Raw genomic sequence first — 23,449 nt, forward strand, 5'->3', positions numbered from 1 at the left:
TTGAAATGGCCTGTGACCTCAAACACAAAATAATTTTCCTCTGGTTTTCACCTGCAATATCAGTTTTGTTATACTCAGAGACATTATGTTAACAGTTTTAGAAACTTCTGAGTGTTTTCTATCCAATGCTACCAATTATATGCATATCCTAGGTTCTGGGCCTGATTCGGTAGGTTCTGGGCAGTTTACTTTGGGCACGTCAGTCATTCGAAATTCCGAACATTTCCCTGTATGCCCATGAACTTCACCCAGTATCAAGACATTTTAGCCAAAAACCTGGTTGCCTCTGCCAGGAGGCTGAAACTTGGCCGCAAGTGGATCTTCCAGCAAGACAATGACACCAAGCACATATCAAAATCCACAAATGAATGGTTAATTATTAACCACAAAATCAACATTTTGCAATGGCCATCTCTCCGGACTTGAACCCCATTGAAAACCTGTGGTTTGAAATGAAGAGCGCGGACGAAGGACATGGAAAAAGTATGTATGGAGGAACAGTCTACGATCTCTCCCAATGTGTTTACAATCTCAAAACATTATTCAAAAAGGCTCAGTGCCATTATCATTGGAAGGTGAGGTATTGAAAGTTATGGAAAATAGGGGTGGCAATAATTTTAAACCATCTTGGGAAAAAATATATTTTACTTGTTTAATATATTAATCATAATCTTTCTCTGAGCAATTGTATTAGTATTAAATTCTAGTTTTCAAATGTTTTTGAGCATACAATATAGCTCAGTATGTATTATTTATTTTATAGTATTTTTTGCTCATCTTTATTAAGGGTGCCAATAATTTAGGACCCGACTGGAGATTAACACACTAAGACTTGAAATGTCAGTTCAGTTTGGAGTGGAGGACCTATTGCAAAACAATGAACAGAAGTCATCAAATTATGAACTTCTGAAATCTATTCAGTAAAAAAGTGTTTAACTAAGATGCCAAACATTCTCTGAGCAGAGAATATCTGTGAGAAAATATCCTCCCAAGACTCAATAAAACATGTTATTGTTCTGCTAAAACACATGTGTTAATGTGTGATGAGATGAAAGCGGTACCATTTTCTGCAATGTGCAAATCGATAAGACATGCAAAACACCGATAAAAACACATTTACAAGCCCCTCAAGCCCTGACACTTCCCTGTTCGCTGCTTGCGATAATAAGCTTCAGAAATAGCTGCTCCCGACTTGGTACATAGCACCATCTTGTATCTATCTGTAAGAGCATGAGGCATTGACTTATGATCTCTCACACACTCACCACGTCCATACACCACCACCACCAACATAATCTATAATGGAAGGGGGGAGGATAGGAGATACATTTATTTTTATTTTTATACGTATCACGCAAAAAACACCATCAAATGCCGTTCATGCTGTCAATGTTGACTGTTGGTTTCTGAGTAACAAAAGGCTCTGCATAAGCTCTGGATTGCTGCAAGAGGAGTGTGGACAATCCTGCCGATCTGGTTGGAAATTTAACTCCATGCCAACGTCAAGCACTACTGTAAATATTTAGCAGTCAGCACCCTGCTAAAGGCTCAGGGTTTTCTGACTTAATGGAATCAGCACTTTCAAATTAATTGCAGTACATGCATTTGATTTGTCCTATTGCAATGTAAGGCGGGGTCAGGGGTGGAGGAATGAACCAGTTATACTCTCACAATGAGAAAAAAACATAATTATGTAAATAATCCCACAATTAAGTAGTAGGCTAATTACATGACAGTCAGTAGAATTATACCAAATAAATTTGACCCGTTTTAGGATATTCAGTTGGACAACTGATGTCCAATGAACTGGCTTTACAGTGCAAAGCAAAAACATTCACAGGAGACAAGCTCCCTCTAGTGGGTCAGTGGAAAATATTATTTCATAATACTGGAGATATGTAAAAGATTTGTATTAAAAGGGACCATGTACAATATAACACTGCTTTACATTTTTTTTATTACATTTTACATGTTGTTCTTGCATTGGTAAACCAACATAATGTCTCTCTTTCAAAGAAATGCATTATTTGAAAATAAAAAATGAGAAAAAAATGCATTTTAAAAGTGCATATACGTCATAAACAAAACATAAAAATAAATTAACATAAAAAGGTTTGACGCAGTCTCACGCACTTTCCAAAACTTATTTCATCGTCAAATATTTTCCTGGACCCGTTATGAACTACTTCCAGAAGACTCCTACTGTACAGATAACCACTAAGCTAGTGTTATTGTAGTATTGTAGAAACGTGGGCTGCTGCCTGGTACTATTAGGTAGTCAGTATCTACAGTCCAGTGTGTCAATCAAGGAGAAAAGAATGAATCCAATTCCATATGACTGATTAATGACATGGTCTTTACATGATCTAATTAGCTACCACTAACTATGTCAGATGTCCTAGACCAGGGCTCTCCAACCCTGTTCCTGGAGAGCTACCATCCTGTAGGTTTTCCCTCCAACCCTCATCTAGCACACCTGATTCTAATAATTAGCTGGTTGATAAGCTGAATCAGGTTACAGCTGGGGTTGAAACGGAAACCTACATGGAGGTTAGCTATCCAGGAACAGGGTTGGAGAGCCCTGCCCTAGACACATATTTACTCTAGTAGTCTATGCCACAACAGGTGTCTTTATGGCAACTACAACAAGACCAAAAGTGTCCTTTAAAAAAATGGAAAACACTCCCATTGCTTAATAATGACATTCATCCATTAACTGACATGCCTTTCATACCTAAATCTAACAGTCAACCAGTTCATAGAAAAGTGAAATGAGAACAGAGTGCATAGGCAACACATGAGATGACTGAGCTAAAGATGGAGTCAGTCTGTAGTTTCTGTAGTGTTAATAATGAAGTCCTTGCTGGTGAACAAGAGGGCAAGGAGAAGACTGATAACCTGCTCTTTAAAAAGAGAGCACCCTTTGAACACGTACTCCAGCATAGTGGAAAACAATGAACATATATTGACACAATGAACATGAATGTAAAAAATAAAAAAAGGTAGCGACAATCCCTTAAAACAATCATAAGACTAAATCCATTTAGTGTAAACTTAAGTTAGAAAACATCAAGACAAATACAAAATGTTCAGCATCTTAACGATTTTGGGTTACATCCGTTTCACAATGTGGTAACATTCTCGCATGTAAATAAAATAAAATAAAAAGTGTAAAGAAAACCCTGAAACATACATGTGCAATTAAAGCAATGGCCGCAATGGAAGTCACTAACCATGCTCTCCATTGCTGGCATTTGGAAGATAGGATATATTGTACATTTACTCTCTGGTTCACATAGCAACAATCTATTGCATAGTTAAGGACATGCATGCGTTAGAGTTATCATGCAATGCTGCTTTCCACAGTGTTGAAATGGTTGTTTCCATCGATTGACAACACAGTGGCACAACCATCTACTTGAAAGCCGAAAAGGATAATATTGTTGCAGGCAGTTGATTTCTCTGTGAAAGCTGATTTCTCTGTGAAAGCTGATTTCTCTGTGAAAGCTGATTTCTCTGTGAAAGCTGATTTCACAAATAAAATATATATTCAAAGATGAGGATGGGCCATAAAATAAAGCTTTTCATCACCTAAACTTTGAGAATATTTTTTATGGCCATTTTGTGAAAGATGTGAGAGATGTGGTTAAATGTATTCGTAACATGGCAACAGGGGAATGTAACTGAACAGGTTTGGAACCCGGGTCATCAGTGAGACTCAAGATAATGATAAACTAGAGTTTAGGCCAAGACATTACATCTGGAAGTCAACACATGCCTTCAGAAGGGTAAAATACAAAGCAGGATCATGGAGTTAGCCAGCTAACTTATTTAAATATTTGGACATCTTTCTACAAAATAAAAAGTTACGTTTGAAATGGGTATGCTCTAATTGATTTAATTAACCATAAAATCAACAGTTATTTCTGGTTGCTTATCATAGTTAGCTGGCTAACTCATTGATTCTGTTTTGTAGTATAACCCTCAGGTCAAGGCAAAGTAATTCAGTGAACTAGCGCTGCTATTGGATCAAAAGCCCACCATTTCAACAGTGTTTGCAGCAGCAGCTCACTCAATGACAGTGTAGCCATGGGCAACAATAACAAGTGACATGTTGTCAGACTGTTGCTGAACCCTTACAGAATCATTAATGTGTTAATAGTTCATTAGTAACAGTGGGGGTTTCACTTTCAGACAGACTGTAGCTATAGGCAGCAAAATGTCTGCAGTGGGGTTTAATATTAAACTTGGTGCAGTAGGTTAGAGATATCAAATCTCAAGACCCTGGAGAAACTGGGTCTCTTACATTGTCAGCAAGCGAAATATGAAATATTACAAAATGTGTTAAATGCCATTTCAGTGGAGGGGTATCTGAAGATTTCAATATGTTACAAGCAGACCACCAAAAATGTTTACCCTGGTATCTTAAATCATAATTAAAGTTATCATATTTAACATAGAAGGTAAGACTGATAAACAGTCTTGAGAAGTATTGCACTTAATGGCTTGGGCATGGTAGATTACCACATAGGTTACAGCAAGACACAGGGAGAGTTCAGTAACATGTCAAAACTACAGCTAGAAAAGCTTTGCAGATATGGGGGTGGCACCAGATCTGACTTAAATGACTCGTCAAACTATCATTCAACTAAGGAGAACATCCCATGCATGGCCTGACAGTTGTACAGTTATGTAGGTGTGCTTCAAGTAACAGCAAAGAGCAACACGTTCAGTGCAGTGTGCGTTATTTAGATTGAATTGACTTCATCCGAAGACAGGACAAAGGCAAATAAACACAAATGTTCAACTTAAATGAGCGGTTATGGATTTTATCAGTACTAGACAGCAGCCTCTGGCTGCTATTCCATACATGGCCTTTTATGTTAATCTCTCATGAGGTACCACAGGTTGAGAGGTGCTACCAGGACTGGATCAGGGTTAGGCAACTAGATTAGCCGCGGATGGTCGGTGGCCGGAACATAATTAGAATAATTTCTACACTGCAAACTGACCACAACTAAGCCCAAAAACAGATTGTATCGTTTCATACCTTGATTACATTGAGACACGATCACGTCTCTTTCTTTTTTTATTCAAGAGAATACTTGGAAACAGAGTTCCTAAACTAAACACATTTTTTGACCAAAAACAATTCCCAAAATATATACATATAATTGTTTATACTAAAAACTTTGGGTAGTCCCCCAACCCCCCCAAAAGTTCACTTCCTGCCCGGTTTCGCGCCACAGAACGCCTGTTGCTGACCCGACATATAGTTTTTTAAATATTTCAGACCCTCAACATTTTAAATATTTCAAACAGTGCCAGTATTGCCCTTTGAACAGCACCAGGTGTAGAAAAGGAGTAACATTTTAAACTACTCCACAAAATATTTTAAGACTAGTGTACCCTTACAGCCTTAATAAATGTCAAGTCCTAGACCCGTTACTCTAGTTTCACGTGACCTTTATAAATCAAGTAAAAGTAATACATAAAAATTTACAGTAATAGATTTGTTGTTAACTAAGTTACTGTATAGTGTTGTTCTGGGGAAAAATACTCCATAATCTATTTACAAAGTGCTATCTTAAAACATTCCGATTCAGTTTTGCGTACAGTAGTAGACTAATACCATACTTTGCCGAAGGCAATGATTTGGTTCCATGACAGGATAGAAAGGCGCTTTTGATAATTTAAATCTTGCTTATGAAAAGAAAAATACAAGTACATATATATATTATACACTCTCTCAATCTATATATATTTATATCTTAGGCACACGGGAAAAAAATTGCTGCATACATAAAACAATGAGACTGCTATCGATATATGATGTCATTGAGGCTTCTTTGTTGGGCGTGCAGAAGATTGCATGCTGGCAGAAAGATTTCTGGAGGACGCCTGCTTCTCAAGAGGCTTTTTCCCATTGGGGGGAGAACTAAGACTGGATTCAGAAGTGGAAGACTTGGATTTACCTATAACAGGCAAAAGAGAGCGTCTGACTGGGGTGGAGGGCTTGGAGGACTCCTTTACCTCAATGACAACCTTGTTCACATGATGCTCTGAGGCACTGGCCGACCCATCCCCCTCCTGAACGCTCAGCCTGGCTGTCCTCTCAGAGGCCTTCTTGGCCAGGATGCTGGTCTTACCCAGATCGGCCGACCGGCGGGACTCTCTCTGGCGCAGGGCGTTCTTGAAGAACGACAGGCCCTTGTCCTCTGACTTGCTGCTGTGCCTAGGGCCCCTGCAGGAGACACTGGGGGAGCGCAGGCTGGTGACAGAGGAGCTGCTGATGGAACTCCGCAAAAACCTCCTCTCTGGATGGACCCCCTCCGCAGCAGTCTTGGTGGGGGTCCTGGCTGCAGCGTTGCTGCCCCATCGTGGTCTATCAACCAGAGGGCTTACCAACCCCGAGTCCCGACTGCAGCTCCTCTCCAGCAGCTTCTTTCGTCCAGAGGTGGTCTTCTCAAGGCCAGAGGCACTCTTCTTTACGGTGGGGGAGGGGGAAGCGGAGGACAGCGGCGTGGAGATGCGTTGCTTGCGCTGGGGGGTTCCATCTGCCGAGTCAGGACCCCTGGAAGACAAAGACTCTTTCTTTTTGGACGGGGTCCTGGCGGGCGTAGCGCTGCCACTGCTGGTGGTCTTGTCTTTAGAGTTGGTCACCTTGGGGCCCTTCACCACAGGGCTGGAAGACATTTGGGATGTAGAGGATTTGGGGGTGGAGGACGAACACTGGCGCTTCTTGGAGTTTTTCTCTGGCTCAGACTTGATGGAACTCTTTTTGGACCCGGCGCTCTCTAACTTTGGGGCAGATCCGGCGGTGCTGCTCTTGCGTTTCTGCTCTTTCGACAGGGGGGCTTGTGCGTTTTGGTCCAGGGCTGTTATCTGGTTGTTGTTGTCCGTCGGGTCACTCTTGGAGCTCTTCTTATCGGCCGGCGTGGGGGCCCTGCAGTAGACTTCGTCTAGGATCCTCCTGCCATGGTCCTGGTCGGTGCTGTTCCCCTCCATCATGGACAAGGGGGCCCTGCCACCAGGGTAGCGCTCGTGCCGGCTGTAGCTACCGAAGCAAGACGTGGATACCTTGTCATCACAGGCCTCTCCCCTTTCTCCTATCCTCTCCAAGGGGGGAGAAGAGCGTGAGTCCAGGGAGAAGCGTGAGGGGGAGTTGGACCTCATATGGAGCTTGGCAGAGAGGGACCAGGAGGGCTTCAAGCTGTTCTCACTGAAGGCCAGAGGACTGGAAATGGATGACCTGGAAGACAAGCTCTGACGCTGGATGCTCCGAACAAAGGGACGGGTCGAAAATCCACCTAAATAGATACAAATAAATGAGTTTACACTAATGCACTAGACTCAATGAAAGGATAATTTAATGCCCCTTTTTCTCAACTGAGCATAGTAACAGATCATGTAAGGTTAGAAATAACTAGCTAAAGGAGGGAGAGAGGAGGGCAAAAGAGCCCAGTGTATCTCACCGTCATCTTCGCTGCGGTCCCCTGTGGTGAACTCCACCGACTCGCCCAGGGAGGCCAGAGAGGTGCGTCTGGAGGAGGCCCCGGAAGCCAGGCTGGCCGGCCTGCTGCCTTGGAGACGGTTCACCCAGTGGTCACACAGAGATGAGCTGGTGGAGCCTGGCACAGATAGACACGACAATCAATCCCTCAGGTCTCTCAAAGATAAACAAGATGTTGATGCTACTGTCCAACTAAGAGTGGACAAACAGTTTTAATGTCACTTAATGGCATTTCTCCTGTAGAACCACGTAATACACCATCTTAACGAAACAGTGTCAGGAAAATCCCCCACGCCAAGTCACCACTGACCTGCTACAGAGCTGTTGGCGGACCAGGAGGGGATCGTGTTCCTCCTCTGGTAGAACAAGATGTAGGCCGTCTGCTGACACACATCATCATCAGCGACGGGCTGGACCTCACTGTCGTCAAAGCAGTACCACTGGCCGTCAACAGAGTTCTTACAGTAAGCTGGGGGTTCGAAGAACAAGAGATTTAGGGTGATGGTGAAGAAACTGTCAGACTGTAGTGTTATTTTCCTATCCATCTACCTCCAGCCTATCCATCTACCTACTACCACCTTACTGCTAAACCACTGGTCTTACCTGTGTAGTGGCCTCCATGCATGTTTCCGTGGTGATTGCAGACGGCGTACAGGTCGTACAGGTAGTCGTCAGGGTTACGCCCCAGGCCGTAGGGTCGTCTCCATGGTGACCAGTGAGAGGGCAGGCTCCAGCTGCTCTGGGACCTCTTCACCATGTGAGGAGCCATGTCCATGCCAAGCAGGGGGAACCGCACCATGTTCTGCATCTTCACCCTCCTGTCAGCCTCCTACAGGACACAGCAGTAAACACAGTATCCAGTCAACTGAACTGTCGCTACACCTGCCTCTTAGACGGGCAAGAGATAGGTCACCGGGTAAGACTGAGTGGTAGTGACTGAACATGGACAAGACAGAACAAGCAACACTGACTGAAGGAAAACCAAGAATAGGAACCAGTCGAGCCACCCAAAGTATGAGAAACTACCGTTACAAAAACAAAACAGGAATGATTGGACACAATTCTCAGTAGGGGAATTGTACAGGTGCTGAATGCTGTGTTGTTGCTGCAGTACCTGTCTGAACCTCTTGAGGTGCAGTATGAGCACATCAGGCAGGGTCCACAGGCTGAGCTTGATGCGGCCTTGCTGCAGCTGCTTGCAGTGGGGGCAGCGCCAGGCATCATCCGGGGCCAGCTGGAACAGACAGCCCACCAATGCGCACACACACACACACAGCCATCAAGGAAAAGCCCCCCACCGCAGTGCTTTTAAAATCAGTCTCACTCACAGAGGGAGTTCCGGACTGATCTACTCCATGTTTTCACAGCACCCTCATTTATGTGACCAGTGGCAGTTCTTAAACTGACCACCTCCAGCCTCTGCTAACCACAATGTATATTCAGTCTATCTGGTGTCCTTCCAGACAGAGAAGCCATTATAAGAATGCTGTATTTCAAACCTAGAATTAGGGGCAGAATATACAGCACCCTCAGCATTTCAACAAAATGAAAGGCTATTGGATATTCAGCTGTGGAATAATAAACAAACCCTCTGGTAAGAAGAGAATGTTCATTTTTCCAAGTCTCTTTTCTTGTTTAAATACATACAACAGCATATAAATGCATCGACAGCCATTGTGTGTGTGGCCTTGTGATACCAACACAATGTGTGTGTGTGTGTGTGTGTGTGTGTGTGTGGCCTTGTGATACCAACACAATGTGTGTGTGTGTGTGTGTGTGTGTGTGTGTGTGTGTGTGTGGCCTTGTGATACCAACACAATGTGTGTGTACTCCAGTGTTACCTGTTCCTCTTTGGTGTAGAGCTGGAGGCACTGAGCGAGGGTGCAGGCCTGGGGCTGATGGTGTTGCTCTCTGTGCAGATACACACTCTCAGCATCAGGGATGTACTCTTCCTCAGTGAGCCCAAACAGACTGCATGGAAGGAGAATCACAGTCAGCCAATCAATCACTCAACACACTGCCTCCTATCCTAACACACAATAGTAAATCTGACACTTCCCAATACGTGGCTATTGCTTAGGTAGTCTAATCCTTAAGGATTTCATTCCTTTATGTTATCCTGTCTCCAAATGTCTAAAGGCACCCGCATGCTTCCCAGCCGAAACAGTTCCTAAGAGTTTGTGCATATATTATGACGTTTCTGTTAGTTTTGGAGTTCGGTAAGGTTTTTTTCGGCTGTTCGGGCACAGTAGCCGAACTGAGCCGAAGTCGGTAGGCAAAGTCTACACCCCTTCATGGGTGATTCGTCAACAGTAGGGATTCTTCAATAAAGCTTTTGTCATTCAACGAGAGACAGCTTGTTTTCATGCACATTTTTTAAATTCAGAAATAAATACTGCACCAGACATCTTAGTTAAATGTAAAATTGCTTGACTATGAACTCCTCGGCAAAAACGTCAAAATTAATTACAGATTTCTTGTGTTATCTTCGATTCATTCTGACTATTTTGTGGAAGTGTATACTAGCTACAGCATTTTTTCCTTATTTATCAAGCGAAGGTATTTTAAGAGAGTATGCAAGCACACTCGTTCGGTTTGCCAAGCCAAGTTCGGCAAGGCGCCCGCCGAACTGAAACATGCAGACTTTTGCCTTAAAAAAGCAAAAACAAACATCAAAGTGCCTCGTCTGCTATCTCTCTCACCCTTGTCAACATATTTTGTTTAAATTAATATTTGTTGGCTTTAAGGGATGGGCATTTGAAATTTTATCACTATTCGAATATCCGGATAATCAAAATACATACATTTTATTTTTTACGCAACATGCGACAATTTCAACGATTTTACAACATTACAGTTCATATAAGGAAATCAGTCAATTGAAATCAATTAATTAGGCCCTAATCTATCATTTCACATGACTGGGCAGGGGCACAGCCATGGGTGAACCTAGGAGGGCATAGACCCACCCACTTGGGAGCCAGGCCCAGCCAATCAGAATGAGTTTGTCCCGGACAAAAGGGCTTTATTAGAGAAAAATACTCCTCAGTTTCATCAGCTGTCCAGGTGGCTGGTCTCAGACGATCCAGCAGGCGAAAAAGCCATATGTGGAGGTCCCGGTCTGGCATGGTTACACGTGGTCTGTGGTTGTGAGGCCGGTTGGACGTACTGACAAATTCTCTAAAACGACGATGGATGCAGCTCATAGCGGAGAAATTAACATTAAACTCTCTGGCAACAGCTCGAGGACATTCCTGCAGTCAGTATGCCAATTGCACACTCCCTCAAAACTTGAGACATTTGTGGCGTTGTCTTGTGTGACAAAACTGCAAAGTTTAGAGTGGTATTTTATTTTCCCCAGTACAGGGTGCACCTGTGTAATGATCACTCTGAGCACAAAATTTGAGAGAAATAAGCTTTTTGTGCATATAAAACATTTCTGGGATCTTTCATTTCCTCTCTTGGGTAGGGGATGAAAAGCGTGCACAAAGTAAACTGCCCGTTACTCAGGCCCAGAAGCTAGGATATGCATATAATTGGTAAATTTGGATAGAAAACACTCTAAAGTTTCTAAAACTGTTAAAATTATGTCTGAGTATAACAGAACTGATTTGGCAGGCGAAACCCCGAGGACAAATCATCCAGGGGGGAAAAATTGAGGTCATAGGATTTTCAAATGGTTTTCTATGGGATACCCTTATTATTAGGAACCTGGTTGCAGTTCCTATGGCTTCCACTAGATGTCAACAGTCTTTAGAAATTGTTCTATGTTTTCTTTTGAGAAATGAAGTAGTCCCATTCATTGTAAGTGTCACTCTAGGTGGACTCTACTGTTTTGGTGCGCGTGAACTGGAGCGCGCTTCACGTTGTTTTTATCCGGTATTAGAAACAGTTTATTCCATCTTAAATTTTATCGATTATTTACGTTTTATGGGTACCTGAGGTTGGATTAAGAACGTTGTTTGAAATGTTTGGACCAAGTTTACAGGTAACTTATTAGATACTTTGTAGGCATGTTGTGCGAGTTGAACCGGAGTATTTCTGAATCAAACGCGCCAAATAAATGGACATCAAGGACATTATCGAACAAAAGGACCATTTGTGATGTTTCTGGGATAGTTTGGAGTGCCAACAGAAGAAGATCTTCAGAGGTAAGGCATTAATTTTATCGCTATTTCTGACTTTTGTGGCGCACCTGCCTGGTTGAAATATGATTTTCATGTGTTTGTATGCGGGGCGCTGTCCTCAGATAATCACATGGTTTGCTTTCGCCGTAAAGCCTTTTTGAAATCTGACACAGAGGATTGGATTAACAAGAAGTTAAGCTTTATTTTGATGTTTAACACATATTTTCAAGAATTTTAAATATTTGAATTTGGTATTTTTGAATTTCGCGCTCTAGCGTCCCACCTGCCCATAAGAAATTAAACACGCAACCAACAATTTACATGTTGTGTTTATATTTTTGTTCATTATAGACTATTTCCAAAAGTTATGAGGTTGAAAATGTACCGCTCCAACTTCACTTTGTACACATGGAGCCTTTGATGGTAGTGCTGCTTTGATTGACCGACAATAACAAGCTACACTCGTGAAAAGTGTGTAGGCTACCGGTCCAGATTTTTTTTTAATGGAGCGCACTCATAAAAACTCATTAAAAACTGTTGTTTTATTCAAATGTCTAATGTCATGGTCTATCCTTGTATGTAGCAATGTCACATAGATAATTACATTTTAGAAAGTATTTTCATTAAAATAGGCCTAGCCTATATATACATTTTTTTTAAATGAATACCCTCGCAAGTAATCGAGTACTAACGTCCATTTGGATATTCTAATAACCGTCCCCATCCCTAGTGGCTTTATGGGGGTAATTTATGGTCATGTATTTCCCTGCAGGATAAATCTCACCACAAACATGGCGTTTATCAAAGAAATGCAGAGCACCAGCAATATTGTTGTGCAGCGTTCACTCACTAATCCTTGGTCTCTTTGTCCCACTCCACCACTATCTTGACGTGCGGCGGTCCCCCCTGGCCACAGGACTTGTACGCTCTGCCAAGGAAAGATTATGTTGAGGAAAACTTAAACTTAAATCAACCAACAAGCTGTGTTCTTCTTATCTTCAAAACACTACAAATCTAAGTGAATTGGATTTACATTACCCGTGTGGCTGTCTTTTTGTATGCTGTACACATATCTATCCAGCTTTTTAGTGTGTGTACTGTGTGACAAACTCCCATTCCATTCAACAAACTTCCATTCTACTCAATTGAATCAGCAACTGGGACAAACTATAAACCAAACCTGCTGAGCAAGCAGTGTGTGAAGAAACAGATACCAAAACATGTAAAGGCACGCCATTTAACAGTTCTGGTGACATCAGAGCATCTGATCTGGCATTCAAGTGTGATTAGAGGATTACAGGGAGGCAGTAAACTGTAAACATTGTGAATTGGTGAGAGGTGGTGTTCAGTAGGAAGATAACATTTTGAAAAGGGGAGATAGTAACTGAACACAAATGTCCTTTTTCTGGTGAGAAACATTTTGCTATGTGCCCTACTGAACATGACCCTGGTTGAGAGCTACAGTTGAATAATAATATAAAATATTCCATTTAGCAGACACTTTTATCCAAAGTGACTTACTGTCATGAGTGCATACATTTTTTTTACGTACAGATGTGCTTTCTTAATTTGATCACTCTGTTACAGAGAATTTTCCTGTGCAACAGCAAATGTGGAACAGGAAATGCAAACTTATTGCATTCTAGGTTTAATGAAAAATGTATCAACCCCTACAAAAATGTCCATTAATTAAGATTCACATAATATAGAAACTGGTCAAATTAAGATATCACATCTGTATTGGTGGTCCTGGGAATCGAACACACTATCCTGGAGTTGCAAGCACCATGCTCTACCAACTGAGCTACAGAGGACCAGGAATAACAAGGAGACTGACCTTTCCACTGTTGGGTGACAGAGAGGCTGCTCCTCTTGGGGCAGGAGGTACGTGATGCCAACCACACCAACCACTCGTAGGCTGAAGGGCCCCACCTGCAGATAATACCAGGACATTAGTTACTCACTATCCCTATTCCCACCACCTGACTGCTACGTATAGACATGTTGCCACGGCCGTGCTTTTCAAACCAGACCAACAGCATTCTAGCCAATGAGGCAACTTAAGCGTCTAACATGCCATTACATGGGAATCAACAGTTTATTTTTTTAGAGTCTAAGACATTGGAGGATAGGGGGTGCTAAGCTGACATATGAAATTGTTTTAAGATAGTCATACTATGGATACTATGGATAATTTAGCTAGTTGACTTTGAATTTTAAGACCCTTTTAGGTATAAAAAAATATATCAAAAATGTATTTGATAAAATGATGATTTTGGCCTTTACTACTAAAGCCCATAGAAATGCATTGAATAACACATTCAAGAATGGCAAAAAGGACAGTCAAAAAAATGAATCGGAAGAAACAAGGTTTTGAAGTGTCTGTCCTAAATCTAGGACATAAAAAAAACTCAGAAAACAAACTACCGTTCAAAAGTTAAGGGTTATTATGAGCAACCATCACTCCTGTGTTCCAATGGAACGTTGTGTTAGCTAATCCAAGTATCATTTTAAAAGGTTAATTGATCATTAGAAAACCATTTTGCAATTATGTAAGCACAGCTGAAAACTGTTGTACTGATTAAAGAAGCAATACAACTGTCCTCCTTTAGACTAGTTGAGTATCTGGAGCATCAGCATTTGTGGGTTCAATTACAGGCTCAAAATGTCCAGAAACAAAGAACTTTATTCTGAAACTCATCAGTCTATTCTTGTTCAGAGAAATGAAGGCTATTCCATGAGAGAAATTGCCAAGAAACTGAAGATCTCGTACAACGCTGTGTACTACTCCCTTCACAGAACAGTGCAAACTGGCTCTAACCAGAATAGAAAGAGGAGTGGGAGGCCCCGGTGCACAACTGAGCAAGAGGACAAGTACATAAGTGTCTAGTTTGAGAAACAGACGCCTCACAAGTCCTCAACTAGCAGCTTCATTAAATAGTACCCGCAAAACACCAGTCTCAACGTCAAGAGTGAAGAGGCGACTCCGGGATGCTGGCCTTCTAGGCAGAGTTGCAAAGAAAAAGCCATATCTCAGACTGGCCAATATAAAGAAAAGATTAAGATGGGCAAAAGAACAGACACTGGACAGAGGAATATTGAAAAAAGTGTTATGAACAGACAAATCTAAGTTTGAGGTGTTCGGATCACAAAGAAGAGCATTCGTGTTACGCAGAAAAAATGAAGATGCTGGAGGAGTGCTTGACGCCATCTGTCAAGCATGGTGGAGGCAATGTGATGGTCTGGAGGTGATTTGGTGGTGGTAAAGTGGGAGATTTGTACAGGGTAAAAGGGATCTTGAAGAAGGAAGGCTATCACTCCATTTTGCAACACCATGGCATACCCTGTGGACGGCGCTTAATTGGAGCCAATTTCATCCTACAACAGGACAATGACCAAAAGCACAGCTCCAAACTATGCAATAACTATTTAGGGAAGAAGCAGTCAGCTGGTATTCTGTCTATAATGGAGTGGCCAGCACAGTCACCGGATCTCAACCCTATTGAGCTGTTGTGGGAGCAGCTTGACCGTATGGTACGTAAGAAGTGCCCATCAAGCCAATCCAACTTGTGGGAGGTGCTTCAGGAAGCATGGGGTGAAATCTCTTCAGATTACCTCAACAAATTGATAACTAGAATGTCAAAGGTCTGCAAGGCTGTGATTGCTGCAAATTGAGGATTCTTTGACGAAAGCAAAGTTTGAAGGACACAATTATTATTTCAATTACAAATCATTATTTATAACCTTGTCAACGTCTTGACTATATTTCCTATTCATTTTGCAACTCATTTCATGTATGTTTCCATGGAAAACAAGGGAAAGTGACCCTAAGTGAGCCAAACTTTTGAACGGTACTATATATATTTATTTTTTTACACATATTTAACCCCTTTTTGGGTAGGCACAAAACTACCTTCATACTTCCATTAGTTGTTTTGAACCAGTACCTGGTTATCTTCAGACGAGTCCTGAGACACTTGTGGGGGTCATAGAGCAAAACAGTTTGTGGGAGTCTTACTTTGCATAGAGTGGTCATAATAGTTTCTAGGTCAAACTGTTCAGATGCTACAGACCTTTTCGTGAGAAGAACGATTTTCGCGATGTCTCACGGTCTGACAAACACCGCTCTGGCTCTGCCGCCTTTAACCGCAGATGCGGAAGTGCGACACTGGTGGATGCAGTGGATTGAGAGGCATCCAATGCAAAAAACATCTCTAGCTTAAACTGACGGACTTTGACGGGGATTTTTTTGTTTTGTAATTTATCGACTCTAGGGGGTTAAATGCCGTAAATCACAGTGCCTACTAGTGAAAGCCTACACAGGTTGTAATTCAGACTCTTTTGCCATATCATGATTTTTTTTAGTTGACCTGCATTCTGTGGGGTTGTGTTTCCATTCACTATCCTCCACCCACCTGAATGTAAACTCCTGGCCTGAGCAGGTGATGCATCTTCTCCAGGATCTCCTTCTGCAGGATATCCCAGGTCACAGTGCGATCCATGTACAGTACAAATGGAAGACCAAACCTGGAACAGAGGGAATGATATTCTCCTGTTAACAGACTCCAAGTATACCTTAATATAACAAATATCATATGACCTGCATGGTGTAACGGTTTCAGAGGACAGTTGAAAACACTGGGCAGTAGTACCCATAGAAATACAATTCCAACATTGCAGTCAATATTATTAAATCTCTATAGTACCTCCTCCCTTGGTGACCGGTGCACGCTCGGTTACAGATCAGCAGAACCATCTTGTCGGCCCCTGTGTTCTTATTGGCCGATGCAGTGGCAGGATTCACAGCTCCTTGCATGAAAGATGGAGTCCTGCTCATCTCACTCCCAAACTTTAAGTTGTTCTGGTTCAGGTTGGCAAGGAGACTCCCTGGATTCCAAATCCCAATCGGTCATTGATACTCAGTCAATACTTCAATATACATTACACAGAATTCATGACAAGTACACTACCAAAAAAACTTCCATTGAGAAATGCCCAAAACGTATTGAAATAATGTGATATCAACAGTAGATGAATAGTGAAGAGGTACCTCTCTTGGTTCGAATGTTCTCTAGTCTGAAGGTCTCAGGCGTCTCAAAGGCAAAGATGGAATCGCTCTCCTGAATGATATCGAGATCGTCGTCATCATCACAGAAGGAGCGGTGGAAACCGTCGTAGTACATCTCCGTCAAAACAAACTGAATCAGAGGCAAGCGGAGAAGGCCAAAACAAATCAATACGCTGCTGCCATTTAGTCAACACTGAAACCTTTTATTCAGATACGATGGTAAAACAGATTAGAGTTAGGCCATGCCCATTTCAGTGAATGAATTACAGAACATAAATAAACAGCATCAATATTCTCTACAATGTATAGGCCTAACTCTTCTGCAAATACAGAACAATGGTAAATATGGAAGGCTACACACTATGATTGAAAACCCCCTCCCTTTCTTCTGGAGTTCTTGCCCTATCCCTCAATCATGTCAACTTTTCTTATTCAGACCAGGATTTCACACACACTAGTGTTCTGCTTAATGTAATCCAATGACAGCACTGTATGAAAGTTTCAGCCACATCAAACCCAAGGCATCAGTTCTGTTGATCTTGGATACAATGGGCTCTGTTCCAGTGATCCCTTCATCCTGATTAAAAAGACTATGATGCACTAGCCTAATACTACTTACAACAACACTGTAAAGCAGTTATTAATCCTGAAATGGGCACAATTAGACTAGTACCCAGGGATGAATCATTAAAGGAAAAAGTAAGCCTAAGTAGGGTGCTCCTTTACGGTTCTTTTCAGATAACATTCCTTTGAAATCCTTAGTAGCTAGGTAGCACCAGAAAGTAAAGCAATCAAGTTAACTTCTGTGTGTATGTAACCTAGTAAGACAGAGCTGAGGTTGCTAGGGATAAGAGAGCAGGAAGGGAGCAGCACCTGGTCCAGGGGGATCTTGGTCTCACGTGACACAGCATCTCGGAGTCTGGACACGGTGCTGTTCAGGGGCACGGCCACTCCGATCCTCATACAGTGAGAGTACTTCCCCTGGTAGACCACTGTCACATACAGAGGCCTGGGAAGAGAGAGGAAACATGGGGATGACAGGGATCAAATATTGGCACCATATAAGGAATTACAAAACACCAGATAAAAACCACTGACAAAGGCCAGGAAATAACAGAACGGACAAACTAAACTTTTGCCAAATTAAACACAATTATGTCCAATAATCAACCTCCCAGGAGAGGACACGTTTCCACCTCCTCTAATAATGCTGCTACAACACTGTCTGGAGACTGCTAATTTGTAATTACTCTGTGAGAGCACTGAGCAGGATTCCTCTGTTGACTGTGTGGATCAGTGCTACTCTAAGCTGACACTAAGAACTTAGCCAGCAGGCACAGCAACGCAGCTTTTTCAGGAGTTGAGTTTGAGATACCCCACATTCTGGAGAACCCCCATTTTTAAGATGGTTGCCATTTCTGAGTGTCTCTGTCACTTGAACTTCAGTTATGTGGGATATGTCTTCACATCAGCTCAACTATGGCCAAAAACAGTGGCATAACAGGCTTAGCAGAACATTTTTATTCAGAGAAATAACCTACATGCTTCAGACTAGTGATAACTGATAACCTAAAGTTGAGTAACAGAATTGTGTTTTTGGGAGTAGTAGTGAAGCCAGAGCGGTGAGCCTTGGTCTGGAGGACCAATATTCTATCATCAATCAGATTACAGCTGGAGGACTAATGGGACATCATTTGCCACTGCATATCTCCTAATTTCACCTCATTCTTCTCATCTTTAATAACGCATGGACAGCAATGAATTTAGTGGCTTAAAAAAGAATCTGCATCGAACAGGCGCTCTCTCCTTGATGTGACAGTATAACACCATTGTAAAAAAAAACGTCACTGTATCATGAGGACAAAAAAGACCATACATGTCCCAGGTACCTCAGTTTAGGAGCATTACGAATCCTCAGCTGAGTGAGCATAAAGGTGGTTTTGACTGCTAGGCACAAATAATGAAACTCAAAATACTAAAACTATGACAGAGAAGAGCCTAACATATTTCTAAAAGGTCATAGACCTACATTTTCATTTCACATTTAAAAGTAAGTCTATTTCCCTTTTTGCTTTAGCCATTGAGTGTTTGTCTGGGCATGTAGCCCTTAAATTGACTTTAGAAATAGAAGAGTCCCATAATTACTGGCTTGGTTTGGTCTGCAGATTGGCCAAATATGCCATTTTGGAGACTAAAACGACATTCCTTCTTATTTACTTTGCTTTCGCAACCCTGGGAAATTGAAATAAACCGCAGTCTCAAGTAGTCTCAAGATGTACATTTCAACACTTGTCAACAGTCTTGTTCCTCCCACCAGACCTAATGATGGAACACAGCAAGATGTGTGCTCACCTTGTGTGAGGTAAGAGGATGGGCAGGGAGATGCAGAGGAAAGGATCAAAGGTGTTGCTCTGTTTTTGGCAATGCGGGCAGGTGAGCGACGACCTGTTGGTAAGAAATGGAACTCATTTGTCTCAGAAGAAGTCATGAGGAATAAACAGAATGGAGAATATAGAACTCCTCAGGGGTAAGCATCAAATAAGACCTACCTGTACTGGGCCTGAAATAGCTCTTGCACAAATGAACCGGTAGAGAGTGGAAGAGAAGGCCCCTCTAGACCCCCATCATCCTCTTCCACTGGTGGCTAATAGGACAAAACAGAATGGATGAGCTCTTACTGCATATTAGACGATTTAGGATATGGAGGCTGTATTCTATTCACTAGGTCAATGAGCATCCAAAGCAGTCTGAAAGACATCGAAAGGATAAGAGACCAAAATACAAACAAAACTGCCTGTGACGGTGCAGCTCCTCTGACTTATCCTCAAGGAACTATGAGCATTTGACAAGGCAGACTAATCAACAAAAGCTCTGTGGGGTCTATTCAGGTCACGTCTCTCACTCTGCATGTCTAAAGTCTTCTTCATGCTTCGGTTCGGCTGGCGCCTAAGGCGATCCAAACGAATGTGCTCGCATACTCCCTTAAAAGACCTTTGCTTGAAAAATGAGATTGACAATAGTACCGTTTGTGCATCTTAAGACACCGTAGCCAGTATAAACTTCCTCAACATAGTCAGAATTTGCCTCGAGATAAAACATCAGCACGAACAGCTGAAAAATCCTTGCCTAAGACCAAAACAAACAAAATGTCACCATAATATATGCACAAACTGTTCCGGAAGGGAAGCAATCCCGGGAGGGGACACAGAACACCATCACTTCCTGTTCATTCTCCCATAGGAGATGAATCAGTCAGCACTCCGTAAAGTAAGGAAGTGAGCTCTCTCTCCTAACTTGTTTGTTCCAGTGCTCTGGAAGATTGATGCCTGACAAGGGGCTCTGCGTTCAGAAATGGGTTAGGTCGGTAAATCTGTCCTGCAGGATGCCAGGCCCTTACCCTTGCTCAAATGTTATTCCGTTTGGAATGTCTGAATGAGGCTTCAAAGGATATCACAATTAGCCAGCCACCTCTTGTCACCTCGTCCACTCAGACTGCTGACTCACCTCCATTCACTGCTAGCTCGAGGTCACATCACTAACTGTCTCGTTGTGCTAACCTGGCCACTACCACCGTTCCTGAAGTTGCATTAGTAGGCCCTAACTCTATGATGCGCAAACAAAAGTTTACCTTAATGGAAGGCCTGTTGTTGGGATGGTTGTTGAGGTCTTCATGTACCCTGTCCAGAAGCCAGAGCAGAAACTCCTGGGCGTCATGCTGAGCATTGCCTTTATACTGCAAAGCACTCTTTGAGACAGCATTCTGCAACAAACAGCACAAGCAACACTGCTTGAAAATTCTGGTGATAGCCTAGTCTCAGAAGTATGATGTAGCCTAAATGTATTTGACCATTTCAAAGATGTGTAGTATAGGCTGATTCTGCGGACCAAATGCAGTCCTGTGAGAGAAGCAGTCTTGCTTTATGATACATTGTACCAACTTACTTTGAACTCCCTGCTGTGCTGTGGGGTGTATTCAAATGTCCACAGGGCCCGGACCAGTCCAGACAGCTGCTCTGTCACCTCACCTCTGTCATGAGGGCCCTTCCTCCCCAAATGCACACCGTTTGTCTTTGGTTTCTCCTTCTCCTCATCCGTTTCCTCGACTCCCCGGTATTGTTCCAGTGCCAAATACTCAGCAAAGAGTTCAGTGTTACTCAGGCACTGGAGGATGGCATTCATGAAACAAGTGTTACCATGGTTTTTGAGACCAGACACTCCAGGGACCTTCTCTCCGAGGAAACGGTCACTATCATCCAAAGCTGGTGAATCTTTGCCTCCAGTTTTGAATATTGTGAAACCCCCATCGTCTTTGTCACCTTCAATAGCATGCCCATCTGATCCAAAATGGGACAAGGTTGACAGGGTCCTGAGGACTCTGCCCATAAAACTACCCACGGAGCGCACAGAGCCTCGTCTGAAGAGTTTCTTGCTGAAGCTACCAGATTTCTTCTCTTTAGTGGTGGCTTTACTAGACATGATTGCCTGACTTGTTGGGCACCCCCTCATGCAATAAATGTCAAAATACAATATTTCCTGTGAGGAATGAGCTGAGCTAGCTAGCTAGCAAACTAAAATTAACTTTCAGCTGTCTCGTGCTACATCTTAATTGGGGAGTCAAGTTACATCTCAACCCCATCAACTAGCTAGTTAGCTAACGTTAGCTAACAGTAGCTTGCTGGGATATATTTCCCATACTAGGGGTACAGTACCGACTACCATTAAATACGTGTCACCACATTTTCAAAGACAAGTGTTATGTTGATTTAACTGGACAGCTAACCTTAGCGTGTCAGCTAACACAACAACAATCCATAGCTAGCTAATCAGCTGGCTAAATTGGCTAGCTACCTTGTAAACTATCCATTAATCCATTTTAAGTGATTCGATTGAGTAAAATACACAAATTACAATATGCTGCCGGAATGCATTTGTATATGCTAAACGAGTCAACCTATCCGCTGACGTTCATGCAAATCGTATCTTGTAGCTAGCTGATTGTTTTTATAGTTAGCATTTGCACATTAGCTGGCTAGCTATGCTAGCCAGATATCTAACCACTGCATAAATGAGTCCCTTGCGCAGAAGTGTCCTTCCATCCCACCTGAAAATAAAAATGCAGTTACCAAGCAGAGACGTTTAATTCCGTATCCTTGGTTAACTTGAGTGGGATTGTAAAATGTATTATGCTTTCCAAGCTGAAGTATTCTCCTAAATCCGACTATCCATTGCAACGGAGTCAGTTTTTCACACTTTCAACTACAAAAACACGGACACTGCAGGACAGCAGAGAAACAGCTGACGTAACAGAGTCAACGCCAAAATACAACTGGGGGAGAGAGGGGTTCTGCCTTTTTTCCATAAATCAAACGTTTTGTATCAAAGTATCAAAATGTGCACTATTGAATAATAAAGTAAATGTTTTTTTTAAATGTAGGCCTATCCATAATCATGCAGTTGACAATTAAGGAAATACTTCCTGATCTAAGGACAGTCCAAAAAACATTGATTGTAAGACTGACATAAATAATTGCTTTTTTGTTTTGGGTTGCAAGAATGAGGGGGTTGGGTCTCCTATAGTACAGGGTGGGGCCCTATGATAATGGGGTTAATGAAATCTGAGAGGTGGTATTTTTCAGTTCCCACAGATCCAGACTGACATAAAGTTGGTCTACTGGAATTTTAATGCACCACAACATACAAAATGTACAACAAGTAGGATGGTGGAATCAATTCGTGACTGCCACGTCTTGGCTGAATGGCCTCACCATATAGCCTACATCAGACAGTGATGGATTTAGCTTAATTGAATTTTATGTAAACAATCACATACACATATTAGCCTATCAAAATACAACATTTAGCTCCATGATCTACTAAAACGCAAAACAGAGAGACAGTAAAACAATATATATTTTAAATCGGTGTTAGAGGAAAGAGAATCAGTCTGATGAGGGAATCAGCAGTCAAGGTCACCAGCATAAAACCAATTGTAATTTGAGTCTTCATTGTGCCCGCCTCCTACTCCTCTACCCACCAATCAGCATGTCTCCTGTCATATAGCACAGAACGAAATTAGACTAATGCAATTTGTCCTTTATATTCTCTAAAATTGAGATGGGAGGGAGAGTCACAGCGAGCTTTGTAATATATAGCCTACTTTCAGACATCAGACACAATGTCAAACATTAAATGATGTAGGCATAATGGTTCATGCATTTCCCTTATTGTTTTACACTGAACGTAGTACGGTTTTGACACCTACAAATGATGCCGATCTAAAGACGCAAGGATGTGATGAGTAAATGTGTGTATTTAATTCCCATGAGTCACTTTCCTCAATATCTTTCTTGGACCTTCAGCTATTATTTTGCTGTAGCTAAAGCTATTGGGTTAGTGGAATTTAGAAGTAAGGTAAAGTAGGTAACCTAGATACAGATCCTAGAGGTACAGATTAATCCATATGCTGCCTCCACATGCCCAGATCATTTAGTTCCCATATGCTTGGGGTATGGCTTCATTTCCTGTTCTTTTAAGCTGACCTCAGCACACACAGTGACTAGATACTGTGCATCCCAGCAGCACCTCTCATCATTATGATATCTATCCAATTGCATCTCTCCCAAGTAGCTCAGACTAGAGTGCAAACCATAGACCTTACATAAAAGAAGAGTGTGTAGACCATGCATTTTACTGGGAAACATTGTATGATGATATCATTACATTGATTTCCTTCATTCTATC

General features: G+C 42.1%; 1 protein-coding gene across 1 annotated transcript; it reads right to left on the reverse strand.

Moving 5' to 3' along the window:
* Positions 1 to 1,937: 1,937 nt before the first annotated feature.
* LOC129830396 (ubiquitin carboxyl-terminal hydrolase 31-like) lies at positions 1,938 to 22,034 on the reverse strand. Its single transcript, XM_055892948.1, has 16 exons — positions 20,651 to 22,034; positions 20,337 to 20,468; positions 19,258 to 19,352; positions 19,061 to 19,153; positions 17,582 to 17,717; positions 16,691 to 16,838; positions 16,347 to 16,527; positions 16,056 to 16,167; positions 13,478 to 13,572; positions 12,491 to 12,568; positions 9,355 to 9,484; positions 8,628 to 8,747; positions 8,117 to 8,342; positions 7,824 to 7,982; positions 7,476 to 7,631; positions 1,938 to 7,310 (listed from the first exon to the last, which is right to left on the reverse strand). Exons 1-16 carry the CDS (start codon positions 21,212 to 21,214, stop codon positions 5,836 to 5,838), a joined length of 3,900 nt encoding a protein of 1,299 aa, XP_055748923.1. The 5' UTR covers positions 21,215 to 22,034; the 3' UTR covers positions 1,938 to 5,835.
* Between the last annotated feature and the right edge of the window lie 1,415 nt (positions 22,035 to 23,449).

This window comes from Salvelinus fontinalis, chromosome 2, assembly GCF_029448725.1.
Source record: "Salvelinus fontinalis isolate EN_2023a chromosome 2, ASM2944872v1, whole genome shotgun sequence".
NCBI classification, from domain to species: Eukaryota; Metazoa; Chordata; class Actinopteri; order Salmoniformes; family Salmonidae; genus Salvelinus; species Salvelinus fontinalis.